Here is a 23,838-nt window from a genome sequence, read left to right as displayed (position 1 = left end):
AGGAAATACCATAAAAATAAAATTCTTTATCCTGTCCTTCAAAGAAAGCAGAAACAGCAGATTTTAGTTCATTATCATCAACAAAGTAATGTCCACGTATGTTTTTTTTTTTTTTTTTTTTTTTTGAGGTGTTGAAACAGGAAATAGTTGCTGGGGGGAGGATCCTAACTGCAAGATGGATGGGTAAGTTCTACAAAGTCAGTGTCTGAGAGCAGCAGCAACAGCATGTATTGCTGCTGCTTTTCCATGGCATTTTTCCTTTATGAGATCCCTTAGGTTGTATAGTAGGGATGCATATGACTCCCCAAGTAATGAGTATACAAAACTGCCTCAGCATCCCAAAACATGGCAGCCATAATCTTGCCAGCTGAAGGTTGGGTCAAAAATTTTTTTGGTGGGGGAGAATTCTCCAAGGAGAATCCATTGCATTGATTCTTCTTTGGTTTCAGGATCCAATTTATGAAAGTATGTTTCATCACTTGAAACAATTCTGGAGATGAAAGTTTCAGGATCACTTCCATGAAGCTCCAAATTCTTCTCACAACACCATACTTTGAATTGCTTCTGCAGAGGGATTAGAAATCTGGGGAACAACCTTGCACAGACCTTAGTAATCCCCAAATGTTCATGGGGAAAGTTATAACTGTTCTATCAGATATGTCACATTCCCTAGAGATTTGGGACACTTAACACCTGTCAATCAGCACAAGGGTTTTTACAGCTTGGCGCATTTCTAGGAGTAGTCGCTGCCACAGGCCTTACTGGACATGGATCATCTTCGATGGACTCTACGCCATTTGAACTGTTTTAATCAGAATTTCATCTGGTACTCAGAAGGTGCACTGTTGCCATACACAGCCAACATCCTTTCATGAATGGCCTTGGGCCCATTTCCTACTTTGGTGGGAAACTTGGTGATTGAACAATGCCCCAATTTCAGCAAATCAGTAATTTCACACAGATATCTTGCCTCTTTCTGTTACAGCAGCACAACCTAAAAACATAGTGGGATGAAAATTAGTATGATTCAAGTTGAGATTAACAGTAGCCAGAGGCAGAGGTGAAAGTGATTCTTGTACTACTTCTATTGAAATGAGCAGCAGCCTGGAAAGCAAGATGCTGGGGATTTCAAGGACTGCTGGGAGTAATCATGGAACAAGTAAATACATGGGCTGCATTAGGGTAACTAAGAGTAAGAACAGGTGCATATATATTTTCATGTACATCGATGCTAGGAGTAAAGAAAATAAATTTCATTAATTTTGAAGTGCTGATCAAGACATTAAAGATGGATACTGTTGGGATATCAGAGAAATGGTGTCCCACAGATATAAGCAGTGTTGAATTAGAATTTGGGGGGTACAATGTGTACAGAAAGTATAGGAGGGGGGAGGGTTTTGCTCTTAATTAAAAAACACAAAATTTAAAGAAGTGCATCCACTTGACATAGGTAGACAGTGCAAGGTTAAGTCAGTCTGGTTTGACATAAGCACTGGGAAAACAAAAATGAGGGTAAGAGTGTGTTAGAGGGCTAATAACTCTGATGAGTATAACAAACAACCACACAGAAATAGAGTGGGCCAATAAATCAGAATGTCTTATTATGGGGTACTTTAACTTCCCAGATATTGACTGGAACTTGTGGGTCAGTCACTCGCACACCAGCAAGACTTTTAGGAATTTATTGGATGATTATTCTCTACAGCAGCATATTTGAGAGGCAAATTACAGGGATCAATACTATTGATCTGATTATCACCAGTGATTATTCATGCATCAAGAATTTGCAGATAAAGGAACCACTAAGTGCATTGATCACAGTGTACTGATGTAGAATTTTCTTAAAGATGTAACTACCATCAGGGATAAAAGGAAGAATTTTTACTTTTGTAAAGGTGACCACAGTGGTCTCAGAAAGTTTTAAATTCTGTACAGTGGGACCAACTGATGATATTACCAACAGCGAATTCTAAATGGGATGGAATTAATCCTGGAAGCTACTAGGCTTTTCATACCAACTAAGAAATACTCTTCAAGGTATAGGCCTAAATGGATGTGAGATGAAATAATGAGACTCATGGCAGAGAAGAAAAATGCATGGGATGCATATAAATTATAAGGTGACACAGAAGCCTATGGTAGATATAAGCTAGTTTGTAATCAAGTCACAAAGGAGGTTAGGTAAGCGAAAGCAGATTACAACAAATCTTTAGTAAAGGATGCAAAGAAGAACAGCAAAGACTCCTTTACTTTTATATAAACTCTAGAATTCAAGGAATTAATCTTGGAAGCTAATAGGCTTTTCATACCAACTAAGAAGTACTGTTCAAGGTTAAGGCCTAAATGGATGTCAGATGAACTAATGAGACTCGTGGCAGAGAATTAAAATGCATGCAATGCATATATAAATTATCAGGTGACACAAAAGCTTGTGGTAGATATAAACTAGTCTGTAGTGAAGTCACAAAGGAAATTAGCCAAGCGAAGACAGATTACACAAAATCTTTGGAAAAGGATGCAAAGAAAAACAGCAGACTTCTTTACTAATGTAAACTCTAGAAAGGAAGGGGACGAATCAGACTGCTCCACTTGATATTGATGATCTGACTGTTGATGATCCTGCTGTTGTGACAAACGTTTCAACATTTCAATTTCAGGAATTAAGGAAATAGTTTCTTGGCATTGGATCAGTCTCATATTTCACATGTTGAAGGTGATGGACTGTTCAGTGATGGTGAAGAGGTGACTGCCACTGTTCCATTCACTGTTAAGATGATCCACAGTTTCTGGTCTTTTGCGGTGGAATTCAAGTAGAAGTCTACTCTGCAACTTCCTCCATAGGCTCCACTTCAGATGTTGTGCCATTGTTTCAACAGGAGGCACATCGTCACTACTTTTTGTATGCTTCAAGTAGAAGTTGTAAATGACGGCCTTGGCAGCAATGAATAGGAAGTTGAACGTGGTGTGTGCTGTCTGCTCAGAGTGAAGCAGGTACCAGTAGTCCTCCGGAGTGTGGGCGTGGTTGCAGGCAAGCTTTGCTGCATCCAAAAGTGTATTTGACCAGTTCCTTATTTACAGGGCATACCAGGTATGTGTGTTCCAGGGTACCTGGAGTGGTGCAGAAGAGGCAATAGTTTGAGGTGCGTAACCTGAAAATTTGTAGCTTGACTAGGGTAGGAAGTATGTTGTGTCACAGTCTCCATCCGATTTGGAACATTTCGTCCTGTATGGAAGGTTCCACTGAAAGTTAGATGGTGGCTTGTGGTGAGTGGAGAGGGGTACAGGGAGAGCTTGGCAGGTGGATGACGGGAAAATCGTGGCTGTATGGCGAAACATGATTAGTTTATAGACTTTTTTGGGGGATGCAGGAGACAGAGGTACCATGTCATCTGGTGATGTGATGACGAAGGTTAGTGTAGGTGAGGATGTGGTGACATTTCCAATCCCTTTAGCTGTAGTGATGTCTGGAAGAGCTTGTGTGATCACTGATTTTAGATGTCTGTGTTGCTGCTTTGCATTTATGGTTTTACTGGGCAAGTCTTCTGATCCTTTCCATTCAAGACTTGGTGTCAGGAGGTCGCCTATGGTTCTTATTACTGCCCAGTTCCACACAGAAAAGAAGAAAATATCATCATTTGCAGGGTCTATTATTCTTTTTTTGTAGAAGAGCAGTTCTAAAAGTATTCCGGGAAAGGATGTTCGCTCAAGAGTATGGTGAAGATTTAGCTTTTTCCGGCGGTACAGTGCGTCTTTATAAAACGGCAGTAGTTTGATTGGTGCTGGTGCCATATCCATTCTCTACATTGTTGAATGAGATAGTCCTCTAGTGGCTGTTGCTAGTAGTTTACCTGTAGTGTCGGAATGTGGGTATTTTGTTTGCAGCATCTTAAGAAGAAAGGTGATCCGGAATGCTGTGATTTTGTCGTCACAACCCTTGACCCCCCGTGAATAAGCGGCTGGCAAAGTTTGGAACAGGACACCCAGTTGGTTTTGTTCCAAAGGAAGCTTCAGACAGATGCCTGGATTTGGTGGAGGAAGTCAACAGGTGGAGTGAGAATTTTGAAGGTGTGCCAGAGAACACTTGCCACCATATGATTGACCACAAGCACTCTCCCTCTCAGCGAAGATGTGGTGCACACACTTCTCCATTTCCCGAGTACTTTGTTGAAACGACTCAGCAATTCGGGCCAGTTCTTCTGGGAGAAAAGGAAGGTATTGCCGAGGTACACACCTAGATATTTCTGCCCCTCGCTGGACCATGTGCATTGGATGGGGGAAGTCGGTTCTGGTTTTCCAGTTGCCAGCCCACTGGTCTTACAGTGGTTGAGTTTTACGCCTGATGCTTGAGCGTAGAGATCATGAGCCTTTTGAATGTCTTCAAATTTACTCTAGTGGCATATTGCAATTGTGACATCATCTGTGTATGCTGAGTAGGTTATCTTTAGGTGGGGTTCTGGTAGCAGCGTTTGTCGGGATTGTATACTGGTGGCAATTTTATTAAGGAATGGTTCTATTACGGTCAAAAAGGGTACAAGAATGTTTGCTGATGCTATCGAGGCAGTGTTAGGTGGGTCGGAAAACTGCTAGATTGGGGGGATACAAGGACTAATAGATTAACAGTAGCCACTGGCAGAGGTGAAAGCGATTCTTGCACTGCTTCTATTGGAATGAGCCGCAGCCTGGAAAATAAGATGCAGGATATTTCAGAGACTGCTGGGAATCATTGGGGTACAAATAAACACATAGGTTGTGTTAGGGTAGCTAAGAAAAAGAACAGGTGCATGTATACTTGCTTGTACACCAATGCTAGGAGTTTAGTAAATAAATTTGATGAATTTAAGGTATTGCTCAAAACATCAAAGGCAGATATTGTGGGGATTTTAGAGACGTGGTGTCACACAGATATAAGGAATGCAGAACTGCAATTTGGGGAGTACAATGTCTACAGAAAGGACAGACAGGATAGGAAGGGAGGAGGGGTTATGCTATTAGTTAAGAAATACATAAAATCCAAGGAAGCGAAGCCAGTCGACATTGCTGGACAGTGCAGTGTCAAGTCAGTTTGGTGTGACATAAGCATTGGGAGATCAAAATTGAGAGTAGGAGTGTGCTATAGGCCTAATGACTCTGATGAGTATAATAAGAAACTGTATGGGGAAATAGAGTGAGCCAGCAAATCAGTCTTATAATGGGGGATTTTAATTTTCCAGATACTGACTGGAATTTGGGAGCTTGTCACTCACACACTAGCAAGGCTTTTGTGGATTTATTGGATGATTGTTTTCTACATTGCATGTTCAGGAGACAACTAGAGGCAGTAATACTCTTGATTTGATTATCAGTAGTGATTCTTCATGCATTAAGAATCTGCAGGTAAATGAACCACTAGGTGGCAGTGATCACAGTGTGCTGAAGTGGGATTTACTCAAAGAGGTAACTACCATTAGGGGTAAAGGAAAGGGTTATTGCTTTCGTAAAGGCGACTACAATGGACTGATACAGTATTTAAATTCTATGCAGTGGGACCAACTGATGATGTTACCAACAGCAAATTCAAAATGAGAAGCATTCAAAGAACTTATCTTGGAAGCCACTAGGCTTTACATACCAACTAAGAAATATTGTTCAAGGTTTAGGCCTAAGTGGATGTCAGATGAACTAATGAGACATATGGCAGAGAAGAAAAATGCATGGGATACATACAAATTAACACGTGGCACAGAAGCCTATGATAGATACAAGTTGATCTGTAACCAAGTTACAAAGGAGGTTAGGCAGGCGAAAGCAGATTACGAGAAATCTTGGGCAAGGGATGCAAAGATAAACAGCAAAGAGTTCTTTACTTATGTAAACTCTAGAAGGAAGGGGATGAATCAGATTGGTCCACTTGATATCGATGGGTCAACTGTTGATGATCCTGCTCAGGTAGCTAACAAACTGAATGAATATTTTGCATCGACATTCACACATGAGGAGTTATTCAGCGAGGGGAATGCCAGAGGTGTATTCAACTCTGGCAGTAGGATAGAGAATCTTGTAATAACTGAGAGTAAAGTGGAGGAGAAATTGTTGAAGATAAGTACAAGAAAGGCACCTGGGGTGGATGGGATCTATCCAGTTATATTAAAGGAAACAGCAAAGGAAGTAAGCAAACTCTTAGCCATAATTATGAGAGCTTCCTTGGACTCAGGGGAAGTACCCATGGACTGGAGATGTGCAAATGTGACCCCAATTCACAAAGGAGGATCAAAGGCTGACACAAGTAATTATAGACCTATTAGTTTAACTTCTGTTCCTGGAAAATTAATGGAGGCACTGGTTAAAGAAACACTGCAGGATCATCTAGACAAGACTTCAGTTATAGCTCAGACACAGCATGGTTTTGTTAAGGGGAAGTCTTGCCTGACCAATTTGATTGGATACTATGATGCAGTCACAAAAGAACTGGATGGAGGGAATAACTTTGATATTATATACTTGGATCTTAGAAAGGCTTTTGATACTGTTGCACATGGAAGACTGCTGCACAAATTGGAGCAGTGTGGCATTGGAGGCAAATTGCTGCTATGGATAAAGGGGTGGTTGAGGGGGAGAAGACAGAGAGTGGTAATCAATGGACACTGCTCATCGTGGACTAATGTTATTAGTGGAGTCCCTCAGGGTTCAGTATTGGGTCCATTATTGTTTTCTGTATTTATAAATGATATTGATGATGGTATATCAAGCTTAATGTCCAAGTTTGCAGACGATACAAAGGTTGGCAGGGTTGTGAAGGACACTACTGACACTATGCTGCTGCAACAGGATCTGGAAAGGTTGAGGAGATGGGCTGAGAGGTGGCAAATGAAGTTTAACATTGACAAATGTAAAGTACTACACATGGGAAACAGCAACCCCAGAGCAACGTATCAACTCTGTGGTACTACACTGACAGTGGTAGAGAATGAAAGGGACCTGGGGGAGGTTGTGCAGGCAGATATGAAGTTTTCTGAGCAGTGCAGACAGGCCGCAAGAGTAGCTCATGGTGTATTGTCGATCATATATAGGAATTTTTCTAGCAGGGATAAGGAGGTGATTATTCCCTTGTATAAGGCAATGGTCAGACCGCACCTAGAGTACTGTATACAGGTCTGGAGGCCTCATTTCAAGAAGGATGTAGAGATGCTGGAACGAGTACAGAGCAGGGCAACAAGATTAGTGAATGGAACAAAGGGGTACTCTTACGAAGAAAGAGCTTACGTTTTGCAAATTACAGTGTCTGGAGACTAGGCACCGGCGAGGTGATCTGATAGATGTGTATAAAGCCTTGAATGGTTTGAGCATGCTCAATGCTGATGGAATTCTTCCTCTTGCTCAGAATAATCACCTGAGAGGGCATAAATTCAAATTGAGGAAAGACAGATGTAGGATAGACGTGAGGAAATTTGCCTTTAGCCAGCAGGTGGTTGGTTGCTGGAATAGACTTCCATCCCTTGTCGTGGAAGTTGATAGCCTAAATAAGTTTAAGGCTGAGCTGGACAGGTATTTCGAACAAACAGAGGGGTGAAGTGGAAGTGGTTATTTTTTATTTGTTTTTTTTTTTTTTTTTGGCTGATGCTGCATAAGCTTGCTTTCTTATATCAAATGCCTCTACTAATGCTAATGCTAAAGTTGCTACAATGGATAAATGGATGGTTGAGTGCGAGAAGACAGAGTGGTAATCAATGGACACTACTTTTCATGGGCTAATTGTTATTAGTGGAGTTCCCCATGATTCGGCATTGGGCTAATTGCTGATTTTCATATTTATTAATGATAAATGATGAAGGTATATCAGGGTTAAAGTCAAAGTTTGCAGATAATACAAAGGTTGGTAGAGTTGTTAACAACAGTATGCTACAGCAAGAGGATCTATAAAAGTTGGTCAGAGGACTGAGAAGTGGCAACTGAAGTTTAACATTGACAAAAATGTAAAGTACTGCATATGGGTAGCAGTAACCACAGAGAATCATACCAGCTGTGTGGTACTACACTCAGGCTAGTGGAGAATGAAAACGTTCTGGACGTAATTGTGCAGTCAGACATGATGTTTTCTGAACAGTGCAGACAGACTACCAGAGCAGGTTATAGGGTCTTGTCAATGATCTACAGGAATTTTGCTAGTAGGGAAAAGGAGGTGATTATCCCTTTGTATAAGGCAATGGTCAGGCCACACCTTGAGTACTGTGTACAAGTCTGGAGGTCTCATTTTAGGAAGGAAGCAGAGTTGCTAAAACTAGTACAGAGAAGTGCAACAAGATTGGTGAGGGGATCAAAAGGGTGCTCTTACCAAGAAAGGCTTAAGTTCTGCAAATTGCAGCATCAGGTGACTAGGCACCTGCAAGGTGATCTGATTTAGATATCTAAGGCCTTGAATGGTTTGAGCAGGCTCACTGCTGATGGGATTCTTCCTCTTGCTCAGATTATGAAACTTAAGGGGCATAAATTCATATTGAGGAAAGACAGTTGCGGAATATATGTGCGGAAATTTGCCTTTAGCCAGCGGGTAGTTGATTGCTTTAACAATCAACGTGTCGTGGAAGCTGGCAGCTTAAATAAATTCAAGGAAGAACTGGACAAACGTTTGGAGCAAATGAGTGGGTCAAATGGGAAGAGGTTTTTTTTTTTTTTTTTGGCTGATGCTGTATAAGCTTGCTTTCTTGCATCATATGCCTCTACCAATACTAATGTAGGAACTTGAGAAATCATGAATAAATGAAATATAACTATGGGAAATAACTTAAGTAAATAATTTATTGAACATCCCTCATATTCATACTGCATGCTGTTACTCAGATGACCATTTCAAAGATTTTTATCTTCTCAATGGTGGACACAATCAGTGCAACATCTAATAACCCAGTAAGTCTCACAACGTGCTGTAGCACATACTCTTTGATTGGACTGTGGTTCAAGCCTGTTACTGCTACATACAATTAACGATTATGTTCATGATTTACCGAAAACTTCTCTGAAATGGAGGTTGTGCCAGAGTATACACAAGAACAAGGAAAGGTATAAAAGTTGTCAGTGTTACTCAACCTTTTTGTTGCTGCAGTACACTATAAAGTATAATCACTACTATACTCATATATTTATAAATGGAAGGTTATTTCTGTTGGATATATTTCATAATACACTTATTATCTGCGTAATACAGGTGAACAAATCTAGCAGTGTAAATAAACGAATGTTTCGTTTGAATTAATTTTTATTATAAAACTCAGATTTATTAATTTTTTTCTTTTAAATTTTCATTTTCCACGTCACACTTGGAAGCATACTTGTGACAGACAGGTTGAGAAACACTGAGTTAAGTATTCATAATCAATACTTTGAGACAAAATGTAGCTCTAGGTCAAAATCAAGGTATATATGTTAAATAGTTTAGGTCAATCAATACTTTGAGCTAAACTCTACCTCTACAACAAAATCAATGCAGCGCATCGAGGCCCCCAACATGTCACTCACAGATCTATTCTGAATGGCTTGAAATCATCTCAAGCATCTCCCAAATGCTTAGGGTTCGATTTACTTAAGAATATTGAAATAAACAAGTCAATTAACATTTGCAGTGCATTACATATCAGGCACATTTTATTTATTTTATTTTATTTTATTTATTTATTTATTTTTTTTGTAATTAATGGAAGTGAAAAGTAAATATAGTTATCCTCCTTATCAATTAATTAATTAATTACTAAATTTATAACTTTATAGATACTATCATGTCTGGGCATATAATCCCTCCGATCATGTCTGAGCAAAATCACTGTGTTTTTAGAATTGTGCATTTGGCTATTAGATTTAATGGACATTTCAGACTATATGGATAAACAAAAATGCAAATTAAAATCTTATGACTTACTATGCAAGTTGCTCCATTCCAATCCCAATCATTCTGCCCATTATGGCTCCCATTGCCATACTGGGAATGAAAAGGCCAGCAGGTACCTATGCAAATAGGTTTACAAATTATAAAATATGCTTACTTAGAATATTTAAATTAAATAAACATTTGTCAGGGAAATGCTAAGATATATAAAAAAATAAATAAAAATAAAAAAATCAATCAAATTTCACAAAATATTGCCTAACCTCTTTTATAAGAGGTTTCATTTTCATAAATTCAAAATTTATAAAAATAAAGATAAGATAAAAGGTGTAAATTTTCGTGTTAAAAGTTAAATGCTTAATAAAAACTAGGGCTAAAATTTCATTAACAAAACAGTCAATAAGCCACTATCTTCTCTACACCTTAAGATTCAAATTCGGTAATGGAAATGCTGAAGACTTAACTATTTTTGTTCCCAAATATCATATAATATCAACAGAAGCAAGTCATTCAATTGGCTGAGAGTGACTATTTTAGTTTCCAGAATTAACGTGTGGGTTACCTGCCAATATTGAACCATTAGAATATCACAAATTACTAGTGCTGAAGCATATGTCATTGTTTCTATTCTTCTTATTCTTTTTCCATATGTAAAGTAAAAAAAGGACTTTTTAAGTTTTTTTTAAGCAAAAAACTTGTGGATCACTTTTTCAAACAATATAACAGAAAGTAGCCCAGAGACAATCAGTCACCATCAAATTTACAAGTTTTTGGTAGTTAATATATTCCAAAGAATATTTTTGAATATTCAATTCACACTACCAGTTTTTTCTGTTATTTGTTTTTTTAATCACAGTACGATCACGGAGTTTGTGGATGCTGCAGCTCATATCATACATTCTCATTGCTTTCCCTTGAAATCTTTCAATGTATGCAATTTAGACATGTAGTAAACAAAAAATATCCACTATTAGTATATACATTGATATCTAAAAGTTAAAACCATAAGATCTGAGATAAATAAAAATGTATGAAACATGAATTTCTAACAAACCTTTCTAACAATAAATGCATATTATTATATGGCTCAATTATACAGAGTTTGAAAGAAAGATGTCTCTAATTTCATGAATCATAATCGTAAGATTATAGTTGCTTAAGACATAATTCCTTCATAATTCAGGCACTTAACAGGGCATATAATCACACCACACACTCCTCACACAATGAACTCACCTGCTGTTAAAAGGCTGATGCAAAGCCCTCACAGTATAAATAGCATTCCTCTACAAGAGAGGGGAATGCTATCTATGTGCATAGAAGATTCTATTGTGGGGGGAGGGGGTAGGAATTCATCCTGTCCCAATTTTCCTTATAGCATGCTAGATGAATTCAATCAGATTCAGATCTGGATCTCATTGAACAGTCATCTCAAAGATATGAAAATCAGGGCTGCCATTCATCATAATGCCTCCCTAGACCATCATTGCCACAATAACGGTTCCTTTCTCTAATGTTTGAGGGATGGGAACATGTTCCACATTCTCTCCAGATGAGAATGCATTAAGCATCTATTTCAATACAAAATCCATACTAATCCATGAAAAAACACTGGACTTGACTCTAAATATAACATTCCCTTCCACACATCAGACAGGCTATAATATGCATGGGATGAAGAGAAAACAAGCCATCAGCCATTTTGCATGAATTTCCTTTTCTTGTATACAAGAAAGTTTCAGAAACAAAAGTTTCTGTAATTGATGAAAGCCCAAGAGACAGCTGCTGGCTGACATCTTCATATTGTGTCTTACCATCAGGACTACAATTGTGATCACTGTGAGACAAACTTACCTTTTGAGGAACTTATATTGCTCTTTTTTTTTTTCTTTTTTGTTCAGAAAAACTTTGTGCCAAACAATCTGCAATTCTTAAGTTTAACTTCAATAATTTATCATCCACTTTGCTCTCAGTTATTACAAAATCATTAAGCACCCTGCTACAATTTGATAACCTTCTGCCATTTTCAAACCTTAATAACTCCTCATGTGTGAAGGTAGATGCAAAATACTCATTCAGTTTGTTTGCTATCTGAGCAGGATCATCAACAGTCGAACCATCGATATCAAGTGGACCAATCAGATTCATCCACTTCCTTTTAGAGTTTATATAAGTAAAGAAATCCTTGCTGTTTTTCTTAGCATCTTTTGCCAAAGTTTTCTCGTAATCTGCCTTTGCCTGCCTAACCGCCTTTGTGACCTGATTACAGACTAGCTTATATCTGCCATAGGCATCTGAGTCGCTTGATAATTTATAAGCATCCCATGCATTTTTCTTCTCCGTCAAGAGTCTCATTAGTTCATTTGATAACCATTTAGGCCTAAACATTAAACAATATTTCTTTATAGGTATGAAACTTTTAGTAGCATCCACGATTAATTCCTTGAATACTTCCCACTTAGAATTTACTGTTGGTAACATCGTCAGTTGATCCCACTGTACAGAATTTAAACACTGTCTGAGACCACTGTACTCACCTGTACAGAAACAAAACCCTTTTCCTTTACCCCTGATGGTAATTATATCTTTAAGTAAATCCCACATCAGTACACTGTGATCACTGCCACCTAGTGGTTCCTTTATCTGCAAATTCTTAATACACGAATGATCATTGCTGATAACCAGATCAAGAGTATTACCCTCTCTGATTGCCTCTCGAACATGCTGCTGCAGAAAACAATCATCCAATAAATCCACAAAAGTCTTACTAATGTTTTTTTTTTTTTTTTATGTAAACCCCAAACACGAGAGGTATTAGAACCTATAGTACTTAGTACCGTGCTTGGGTTTGAATTTAAGAAGACGAAAGAAGATATTTGTTGACATTGGACTTGAACTTCTGTAGATTGTAATTTTCAGGAAATACGTATGAAGGAAGGTTGTTCCAGAAAACGGCAGTTGAATGAATAAATGAGGAAGATGAGAAGTTGGTTCTGTGGGTTTGAAGTTGGACAGTAAATGGATGTTGGCTAGTGGCGGCACGTGTTCGGACTGTTTTGAAAGAGAGAGCAGGAATTATAGAAGCCAATTCAGAAGAACAGTGCCCATGGAAGTATCTGTAGAAGAGGCATGCAGCAGAAACAGTGCGTCTATGAGAAAGCGAGTGGAGAGACTCTGTTAGAGATGAATCATTAATTAACCTAACTGCCCTCTTCTGAATGGAATCAAGAAGCCTGAAAGAGGTTTTGGGGGCACCACCCCAGATGTGGGAACAATATTCCATGGCAGGGCAGATTTGCAATTTATACAGAGTGAGCAGCTGTTTGGAAGAAAGTAATGCCGAGAGCGAAAGAGAAAACCACGTTTTTTTAGATGCAGAGGAAGCAATATTTGTAATGTGCTTGTGCCAAGATAATCCCCAAAATAGATATATCATTTTGCCTAGAAATCGGAGTGTCACTAAAGATAAGCATAGGAGCAGAAGAATCCTTTTTGTGAGATATAAGACAAGACTGAGTTTTAGAAGGGTTGAAATCAACTAAGTTGTCTTTGCCGCACTGGAGAATTACCTGAAGATCGGCATTTAAGGAATTGGTAGCAGATTTTCGAGAAGTTGAAGCTGATTGAGCAGGACAAGGTTTCTCAAAATGGAAAGTTGAATGTAATGTGCTATCATCGGCAAAACTATGGATAGGATTTCCAGTCAATGGAAGAAGGTCATTGATATACAAGAGGAAAAGAGTGGGGGAAAGAACTGAACCATGGGGGACACCGGCATTAGTGGAGAAGTTAGAAGACAGAGAGCCATCTACCATCACCCTCAGTGAGCGATCAGAGAGAAAACTGGATAACCAATTCCTAAAAACAGTTGGCAAACCATAAGATGGAAGCTTGTTTAGAAGACCTTTATGCCAAACACGATCAAAAGCCTTTGAGATGTCAAGAGAAACTACTTGTGTTTCACCGAACCTTTCCATTGAATTAGTCCATAAATGTGTAACATAAGCCAGAATATCTCCAGTGAATCGACACTGACGGAATCCATACTGGTGATCGTTGATCAGATGGAAGGTTTCTAGGTAGTATAAGAGTTGGCAGTTAATTGATTTCTCCATTACTTTAGAAAGAGTAGAAGTAATTGCAATGGAACGATAATTGGATGGGAGGGATTTGTCACCCTTTTTAGGAACTGGCTGGATATGAGCAAATTTCCAAGCAGAAGGAAAAACATCTTTGGAAGAAGAAAGTGAAAAAAGGCGGCAGAGAATAGGAGCAAGTTCAGGAGCACAGGTTTTGAGAACAAGTGGAGAAATACCATTGGGATCTGGAGTTTTCTTAGCATCAAGATTCGTCAAAATCCTTCTGACATACTTTTGACGGAAGACCACAGGAGGCATTGAATGGAGCGTGTTGGGAATGGTGGGAGGTGTTTTACCAAGATCATTAATACACGAGTTGGAAGCAAAATGGGATGCTAGCAGGTCAGCTTTATCCTTGGCAGAAGTGACAACCGAACCATCTGGTCTGGACAGAGGTGGGCAAAAGTTGCGGCCAATAGCTTTGGCATTAGGACCAGAATGCTCGGCTACCATTAGGGCAAGAAGCAAGTTTTCTACTCTTAGTCTGTTCAAACTCTAGTTTGTACTGATTAGTAACTGCTTTACAATTGTTGCGAGCTTTGGTGTAGGCAGAAAATGAAACTGAAGAATTAGAAACAAGCCAATTATGTAACATTCTTCCCTTGAACAGCCTTAACACATTTATTGGAAAACCAAGGTTTAGATAAAGGATGAGATTTTAAAGTGGAGTGTGGGATAAAGGATTCCATTCCTGCAAGAATAATTTCACTGACAGGATCTGAGCAAACGTTGACATCAGAAGTTTTGAAACAGTAATCCGACCAAGGAAAAGAAGAAAAGAAGTCTCATAGGTCATCCCATTTTGCATTCTTGTAATGCCAAACAACACGAGGTTGGGAATAGCCATGAAATAAAGGTTCCATTGGAGAAGAGACCATCACCAAGTTGTGATCTGAAGTGCCTGAAGGACATCTCACTTTGACCGTGTACTTAGAAGTGTTGTTTGTGAGAAAAAGATCAAGCGTATTGGCTGTATGATTAGGATTGTCTGGTATTCTTGTTGGTAAGTGAACAATCTGTGCAAGGTCATTAGTAATTGCAAAACCTCAGCATCTCGACCTGCAGGGTCAGTGTGACTAGAAAACGGAAGCCAGCTGGAGTTCTGAACATTAAAATCACCAAGGAAAATTACCTCACTGTTAGGAAAGTTGGATTTGAGAAAGTCAAGTTGCAAAGAGAGGAAGTCAAAGAGCTCCAAGTGATTAGTGGAGTTGGGAGAACAGTAGAGAAATGAATTTGGCACAATGAGGTAGAGAGATTTTAAGCCAGAGAAGATCAAAGAGAGAAGATTCCAAATTGCCAAGTCTCTGGCAGGGAATATCAGAATGGATATATGCACAAGTACCACCTTTGAGGCGAAAGGAATCGTACAGCGAATAAATTGGGCATCTGAGATGAGCAGTAGTTGAATCAACCGATAACTGAGATTCTGTCAGAAAAAGTACATGCTGTTTGGCAGACTGCAAGTCGAAATGGACATCGTTGAGATTAAAATTGAGATCACGTATATTTGTGAAATGAATTAGGAAGTGCTTGGGAGGTTTAGATCTTTTCGCAGATAAGCTTGCTTTATTAGTTTGACAATCCATGGTGTATTCAATAGTAAGAAAAAGTGTGTGGGGCATGCTGTATGAAGTAATGAAATTTTTGGATATGGCGTACACATGGTAAGAATATACCCAGATCCTTGACATAACATGGCCTTGACAATGCTCCCCGCATACATGCTACTCGGACTCCCTCCAGTCACTATCTGGCAGATAGTGACTGGATATGGAGTCCGAGGTAGAAAGATTATACACTAGTTGATCCGGAAGCCTCCTAGAGAGTTACCAATAGGTTCGGTCCAGTGTATTAACTAGCGGCCGACCTGCGAACACCGTTTTAGAGCTGTACCCTTGAAATGTAAGGAATATTGGATCTTGCCATGATGTCCATCATAACCACAAAAGTTACCAATTATACTGCATGATGGAAGAGATGGGGAAGGGTTGACCGGAACTTAGCTCTGGAGACTAAACATGGGTTCCACCACTTCAAGCCTCCAATAAGCAAAGTGGTGGTATTGCACCGGTTGATGAGAGTCATCTACCACCTAGTACTGCCTGGTAACACAGAGGGGCGGCGTTCCTCTATGTGGTGTGGGCACCACACCTCAACCCCTGCTTACGTTGGTTCACACCTGAGTGGTCACTCCACCATGTACTTGATCATGGAGGTTATACCCAGGATTACTAACAGTCCCCACCATCCTGAAGTGCAAGCAGAGGATTTGGCTGTCACAGACCGTCCCGACTTTGCCGAAATTGGGTCCACTTGACTTGAATGTCACCCGAATATCAGTTCCATCAGCATTTTAGACTCCCAGGTAGCAAGTACAGCTTGTCTGGCATATCTGAGAGAATGTCTGTGACAACCTCACGGACCATGTGTGTGAGTGACCAACCCACAAGTTCCAGTCAATATCTGGGAAGTTGAAATCCCCCATTATAAGACATTCTGATTTACTAGCCCACTCTATTTCTCTGTACCAGTGTTCATTGTACTCATTCGAGTCATTAGGCCTATAACACCTCCTACTCTTATTCTACAAAGCAATGTTGAACATTGCTTTGTAGAATACTCATGCATTTTATGTGTTGGATAAGTTCACTTATCTGAGTTTGGAGATACTGAAGCATTTGTCCTATGTAATATTTCACAACTGCAGTGTAGACCATATTTCCATCTGCTTGGGGAAGGGAATTTTAAATATTTATTAAGTTTTTGTTACCACCGAACCAAATGCCAAATGCATTTTTTCCATTCTATGACAGTTCCCCTGTCCTAAGATGGGAGGAACATACGAATTGGGGCCAGTCCTAAAAGCCTGTATTGGGAGAGGGGAATAAAAATTAGTAATAGTTCTAATAATAGTTTTGTTAATTGCTTTGCAGGGTATTGGTTATGGTTGAGCTCTTGTTTTAGATTATCAGGAGTGCAGACTAAATACTCTGAGGATCATACTTTTTATTTTATTTGAGGTGTCTGCCTTGACTAATGAGGGATGATTCGAAATGTAATTCAAATTAGATAAGATGTACACAGGTTTATTGAAAACAGAGGTACTGTTTGTTGTATTCAACAGAAACTTTGACATCCACGAATGGAAGAGTTTTGTTTACTCCTCTTTTGGCTGCAAATTTAATATTTTCGTCTAGGATATTAATAAGGTTAAGAAAAGGGTCTAAAAAATTACATTTACCCAAAAGCAGTATAGTGTGTTTCATTATTAAATAAAATATAAAATGATAATATAAAAATGTTAAGCATTAAAAAGCAAACATTAAACTTAATATATCTACATCGGTAAAATTAATAAATATTAGAAACAGGAAAAGGCTTAGCAGTGAATTTTGTAATACCCCATTTATAATATCAGTCTTCAAAGAGCAATGGACATTTATAACTACTCTTGTCTCCTGCCACTTAACCATCCCTTTATTCATAACAGCAATTTCCCCCTAATGCCACGTTGCTGAAATTTATACAACAGTTATTCCTATGTAACTGTATAAAAAAGATTAAAAAACTAAATTTTTTTGATATCAAAATTATTATTTTCATCCAGTTCCTCTGTGACAAATTCACAGTAGTTAATCAGATTGGCCATGCATGATCTTCCCCTATTAAATCCACACTACGATCACCAAAATCCAAGTCTAGTTTCCTAAGTACATGAAAACAATCTTACTCCTGCCAACACTAATGCACCAGTAGTCTGTTCTCTTAAGCCAGTACACCATTACAAAACAACTCCCACTCACCTGTTTATCAGGTACAATGGCAAAATTCAATTATAACTGTCATGATACAGTTTCATAACAGCATAAAGGAAGATAACTGCTCACTGTACTATACTTAAAAAAGATTGATCAATGGCAAAATTCAATTATAACTGTCATGATACAGTTTCATAACAGCATAAAGGAAGCTAACTGCTCACTGTACTATACTTAAAAAAGATTGATCAATGGCAAAATTCAATTATAACTGTCATGATACAGTTTCATAACAGCATAAAGGAAGATAACTGCTCACTGTACTATACTTAAAAAAGATTGATCTAGTCATAATTACTATATGAGAAAGGAAGAAAGTCCTATGGATTTAATATATTCCTTTACTAAATGTCTGAAAATCAATACTTACTTTGATACCAAAAGTAAATATTGTTATGACAAGTTTAAATATTAAAGCTAATGCAAGCAAGCCAAGAGATTTGTAAACTCCAGGACCAGCCTCAGCTATCTCTATTGGACTATTTACAGTAGTAAAACTGCGATTGTAGTCTTCACTGAAAATAAAACAATACTTTAGATAATGTGTACATAGGCATAAATGCACTGCATTTCAGAAATGTATAAAGGTTTATTAGAAACAAGGTCTCTTTATATTAATTATAATTTTAAAAAATTTTAAAAACCTATTCTGAAAGAAAATTCTTAATTTTAGAAAATCACTATAGTCATTTTCTTTTAAGTTTATTCCTCATGTAAACAAGTAGGAGCATGCACCTCCTTTGGTGAGCAAATCAGGATATGGTGACCACATCCTTGAAGAAGCAGAAGGATATCCATCAAGAAGCTGTTGTTGTTGTTGTTTGGTTTTTAGGAGCATTAGCAACTAAGGCCATATTGCTCCGAGAATATGCGGTGGTCAATCCCTGACCTTTCCGCATCCTCCGTATTTGGTGGTGACGGGCTCGAATCCCGGTGTAATCAAGAAGCGTGTGCCACGCACTGCTGCTCCTTCCCACCTGGCTACACAGGCGCCTCCATCAAGAAGCAGAAGAATATTTATTTACATTATATGCTAAGATAAACATAACCACCAGCTTAACTGTTGAGTGCCAACACACTGTTAGCACTCTAAAAATTACGTATTACATTCATAAGGCAATACTGCATAAAATATCACTGAAAAAAGGCAGCAATAATTTAACCCTTTCTCAGCCACAATGGGTAAAAATCAAACCCCAGTTCTTTTTAGGACTCACCCTACATGGATACTGTCTTCCCTTCAGGAACAGTAAATGGCTTGAATTGATTACAATGAAATTTTTTTACAATTTTGTCAATATACAAAAGAAAGGTCAAGGTCAAAAGATCATAGCTATGCAAAATGACATTCCATCGTGGTTTTATGAAATGGAATTGAAGGAGATTTGATCTGCCATTTTAAAATAAGATGGCCACAACTAAAATTATAAGCATCATTCACTTAGATGTTTTATAGTCCAATTCAAAGTAAATTCACAGTACATGTGAAAGTGTTCAAGAGAATTCAGATGGATCAGTTTTATTTTGATCTCCACCTTGAAACAAGATGGCTTCCATTAATATTATAAGCAACTTCATCCATTCAGAAGCTGTATTTATAAGCAAGCCCAAACCAAATTTACAGTAAATGTGAGGAGATCCTCAGGTATACTGACAGATATGTTTTCATTTTGATAAAATATCTTGAACCAAGATGGCTGTCATTCAAATTATAAACAGCAACACTGCCTACTTAAGAAATGCTGTGTTTACATATTGATCCAAACCAAATTCATAGTATGACTGAAAGTGTCCTTGAGTATCCTTGGATTGACTTGTCAATCCATGTTTACAAATCAGTCCAACCCAAAATTCGTATTAGAAGTTGGTGGTGGGAAAGAAGCCACTCTGAGGAGTGTGTTTTTCATTCTGATTAACATCTTTTTTTAAGGTTGATATTTTGGAAAGCCTCCTACTGACTTGATTGATAGAACCAGGCTTGACTCGAGGATCATAAAATCTCTTCCAAGAACTTGCTTCACTGTACTGAGGTTGTGGATTTCAATTATTCACTGATCGATTTTACACCAAAAATAAAAATCTGACTAGCAGGAGAACTTCATAACTAATATGCTTAAGAGGCACTGTTATGGAAAACACAAAGTGATTACCATCAGAAATGAAGACCAAAAAGAAAACAGAAAAGCACAGGATTGTTGGCTTTTGAAAAGAGGATGAAGTGTTAGCATGGAAAGACAAAAGAACTTAGCTAAGCTTTCTCTAATACTGAAACTGAAGTAACAACAGGGAAAGTGCGGTGAAGCAAACTTTCAAATTGAAAAGCCCATTACAATTTGTGAATAGTCAAGAAATATGAATGGATAGGGCTGACCATTACATGCTATTCATTTGTTCAGTAAAAAAAAAATTCAATGAAATGGTGTAGTAAGTTGTTTTTTGTTTGTTTTCTTTCATCTTGATGAAGGTGGTAGATCCATCTCAAAAGAACCTATGTCACAAGCAGTTCTGAAGAAAGTTTCTTGTTTGGCTAGAAGGAGACATCTGAAATAAAAAAACTCTTTCTAGAGTTTTTTTATTTCAGACGCAGAAGACAGATAGAATGGCCATTCTCATTATGTGATGAAAGGTGAAAATCCAAATAAGAAAGAAAGACAGTGCAGTGCATATTGACAGAAGTAGTAAAGGTGAAATAAAATAAACAGTTTTGTATTGTGAGACATGTTCAGGAAAACCAAGTTTGCACCTTGGTGAATGTTTCAAGAAACACCACACTAAAATCATATAAATAATTAACATTGAAAATGTCTAAACAGTTTTTAAATGTTTTACCATGCTGTTTTATATATTATCTCATATAAACACAAAAATAATTTTTGAACATCACATTTTGAGTAGGGTTTTTTTTTTTTTTTTTTAAGAGCTGGATTGTATGGGGATGACAGTGAAAATAATGCTGGACTGCAAAAGGTTAATACATATCTGACAGCCCAATCAATATTGGGCTGTCTTGCATATAAAGACAGTTTTAAAACCACAATACGAAAGAAGCCAACTGGTGAATTAAACTTGCTTTTCTCATACTAACAACATTCTTTTTTAATATATTTAATAACAGAGATGCTTCATTATACAACTGATAACAAACTTCAAACATGGGAGTCACATGTTTAAAATATTACTAAAATAAGCCTTTAAACGTTTATACAGAATCTAAAAACACAAGCACTAAGAGAAAAATTGAAGAGAAAAAAATTAAAATATTATTTTTAAACAACATACCATAATGGTGAAACATCTGCAACGCCACACTGACTAAACAGTAACTTAATCAGATCACTTGTATTCATTCTTGTGAATACATTAGGATAATTAATAATTGCTGTAATTAAAGTGATACCAAGAACCTGAAAAGAAAATTAATACAATACTGATTTTATATAAAAAATGTCAGCAATTGCTGTGGGGGAAAAAAAAGAAAAAAGATATATATATATATATATATTTCATTTTAATTAATTTTAAAGCATTTTACAAGAAATACCAATTGAAAATTTCTACATATCTGTGATTTACATAAGCTATTTTAATAAAAAAAAATAATAATAATGAACTAATGAAACATTAGCATTTTTATGATACTGTTTAATAATTTAATCGTTGCTTTGTATCGCTTGTTAAATCTATGGTAAACAAGAATTTGTTAATCCATAATGAATAAACCAGAACTCACTTTCTTGCTCTCCACATGATCAATAATAATACAATTGATCATTTCAAATATGGCAACCTCAGTACCTGATCATTCCTAGATTTTGAAATTTAAAAGATTTTGGGTAGTAATATAATAATCATAAAAAAAAAAACCTAAAAAAAAAAAATTAATTTTTTTAGGTTTTTTCACCCAGGACCCTGAACTGGATATCATCATTCTTCTCTTCTTGGTGATTCCCTTCAACTTTTGACTGACTGACTGACTGACTGACTGACTGACTGACTGACTGACACACACACACACACACACACACACACACACACACACACACACACACACACACACACACACACACACACACACACTCTCTCTCTCTCTCTCTCTCTCTCTCTCTCTCTCTCACAGGGTAACTCGGGAATTTTTTTTTTTTTTTTTTTTTAGCTGGTGCAGCATAAGTCTCAGGCTTCCTTGCGCCATGTAGCTAATAATAATAATAATAATAAATAATAATAATAAAACATTTGGAGTGACCGGATGGGTGAAATGGAAAGTTTTTTTTTTTTTTGGCTGATGCTGTATAAGCTTGCTTTCTTGCATCATATGCCTCAATTAATGCTATGCTAAACTAGCTGTTCCTCCCTCCATGGTGGGGTGGCAGGCCCCGATAGTAAGGTAGTTTTTGCCAATGGTTAACCTTTTCTATAAAAAAACAAAATAAAAATTAAAAGTTTGTCTACTTCAGCCTTAAATTTATTTAATATAATAATCATAAAAAAAAAAACTAAAAAAATTTTTATATTTTTATTATATAAAATTATATAATTATTATATTTTATATAATATTTTATTGTTAGTTGTTAAAAATCACATGGACTGCTCAGTAATCTGGTGTATGTGTGGAAGGGAGGTTATAGTTTTGCTTCTGAATGTAATGTACAACACAGCGCATGGAAGTACAGTAAGTATAGAGTGCACATTATATAGTAAGGTAAAAATAAAATTATTTTCCCTTCCAAAATTTAAACTACTGTGAATGTAAATTGTGGAAGGGGGAAGGCAAAAACTTTTACACAATCACCTCATTGAGGTTTCAACATCAAGCATCTTTGGCAGTACAACCTTTTACACAAAAGATAAGGAACTGTGTATGAGTTTGAAAGGCCCCAAATTTTCTTGGCTATTTAATTTTCTTTCAGCATATAGTCAAAATACACAAAATACAATGGATGAAAGATGCTGTGTTAGTGTTGTTTACAAATGACAATCTAAAGTTCTAAAAACATTCACAAAACAGTAAATGTGTTTACTGAATTATTACCTTAGTCTAAACTCATGTGTGAATCACGAAGCTCAGAAACTGTGACTCCCATTGCTTATTATCAACGAGTTACTAATCTTGATCCCAAATAACAATAAGAAATTTTTTTTTTTTTTTGTCCTCGCTTTTTCCCATTATATATGGGGTCAGCAATTTTTATGGCCGGATGCCCTTCCTGACGCCAACCCTCACCCTTTATCTGGGCTGGGGATATGCGGTGGTCATTCCCTGACCTTCCGCATCCTCCATATTTGGTGGTCATGGGCTTGAACCCCGGTCTAATCAGGTGCTCCTGCCCACCTGACTACGGAGGTGCCAACAATAAGACAATTCCATGACTGAAAATTTTTCAATGTTGTTGCAACACAGTAAAAACTTAAGGTTCTGAAGAGAAATCTCCACCCTGCACAATCAGTTCTGATATATTGCTTTGGCAAATGTCCAATATGAGAAATAAATCTGCTGATATTTTGATGGTTTGGTGTATTCACCCATGTTCTTAAATATAACCAGAAAGTGGGTGGTGGTAGACAAAATATTCCAAACATCTACAATCACATATAGAAAAAGGTAAACTTAATAACAACAAAAAAGCAGTGATGTACGAGAACAAGTTTTATTATTAGCATTACTACTGGTAAAGTGATGTAAGGAAGCAAGCTGATGTAAGCTCAGCCTAAAGCAAAAAAGTGTAACAAAGGTAACACTTAGTATTTTCACCCTTCCCTCTATTCATTTACCTATTTATTTCAAGTAATTGTAATCAAAAGACTGTAAAGTGCTTCCACTTTGCAGTCTTTCAATTCAGTCTTTCCTATCCGACACAATGATGCCCTGCGAGCATCGGACAGGAAATGTTTGCCTTTCAGAGCTATCTTCAGATGTAGAAACAGGAAGAAATCACAGGCTAAGTCCTGTGAATAAGGGGAATGTGGCAAAACTCAGCACCTATGGAAGTGATCACTGCCTGCACAATATTAGCCGTATGGGGACTG

At 37.5% G+C, this 23,838-nt stretch overlaps 1 protein-coding gene across 6 annotated transcripts in view; it reads right to left on the bottom strand.

Annotated features, from left to right (window-relative positions):
• Positions 1-23,838, bottom strand: part of ClC-c (chloride channel protein 3) — a 378,652-nt gene that overhangs the window by 91,475 nt on the left and 263,339 nt on the right. For all 6 annotated transcript variants that reach the window (XM_090383982.1, XM_090383981.1, XM_090383980.1 and 3 more), the window contains 3 exons: positions 21,093-21,217; positions 18,184-18,328; positions 9,887-9,972 (listed from right to left, as the gene is read on the bottom strand). In XM_090383982.1, coding sequence (XP_090240108.1) covers positions 9,887-9,972; positions 18,184-18,328; positions 21,093-21,217 — 356 coding nt within the window. The remainder of the gene's footprint in view (positions 1-9,886; positions 9,973-18,183; positions 18,329-21,092; positions 21,218-23,838) is intronic.

The sequence above is a fragment of the Mastigoproctus giganteus genome, chromosome 10 (assembly GCF_048544385.1).
Source record: "Mastigoproctus giganteus isolate SK-2022 chromosome 10, ASM4854438v1, whole genome shotgun sequence".
NCBI classification, from domain to species: Eukaryota; Metazoa; Arthropoda; class Arachnida; order Uropygi; family Thelyphonidae; genus Mastigoproctus; species Mastigoproctus giganteus.
The sequence above is the reverse complement of the archived record's forward strand: the minus strand, read 5'-3'. Positions and strand labels throughout refer to the sequence as shown.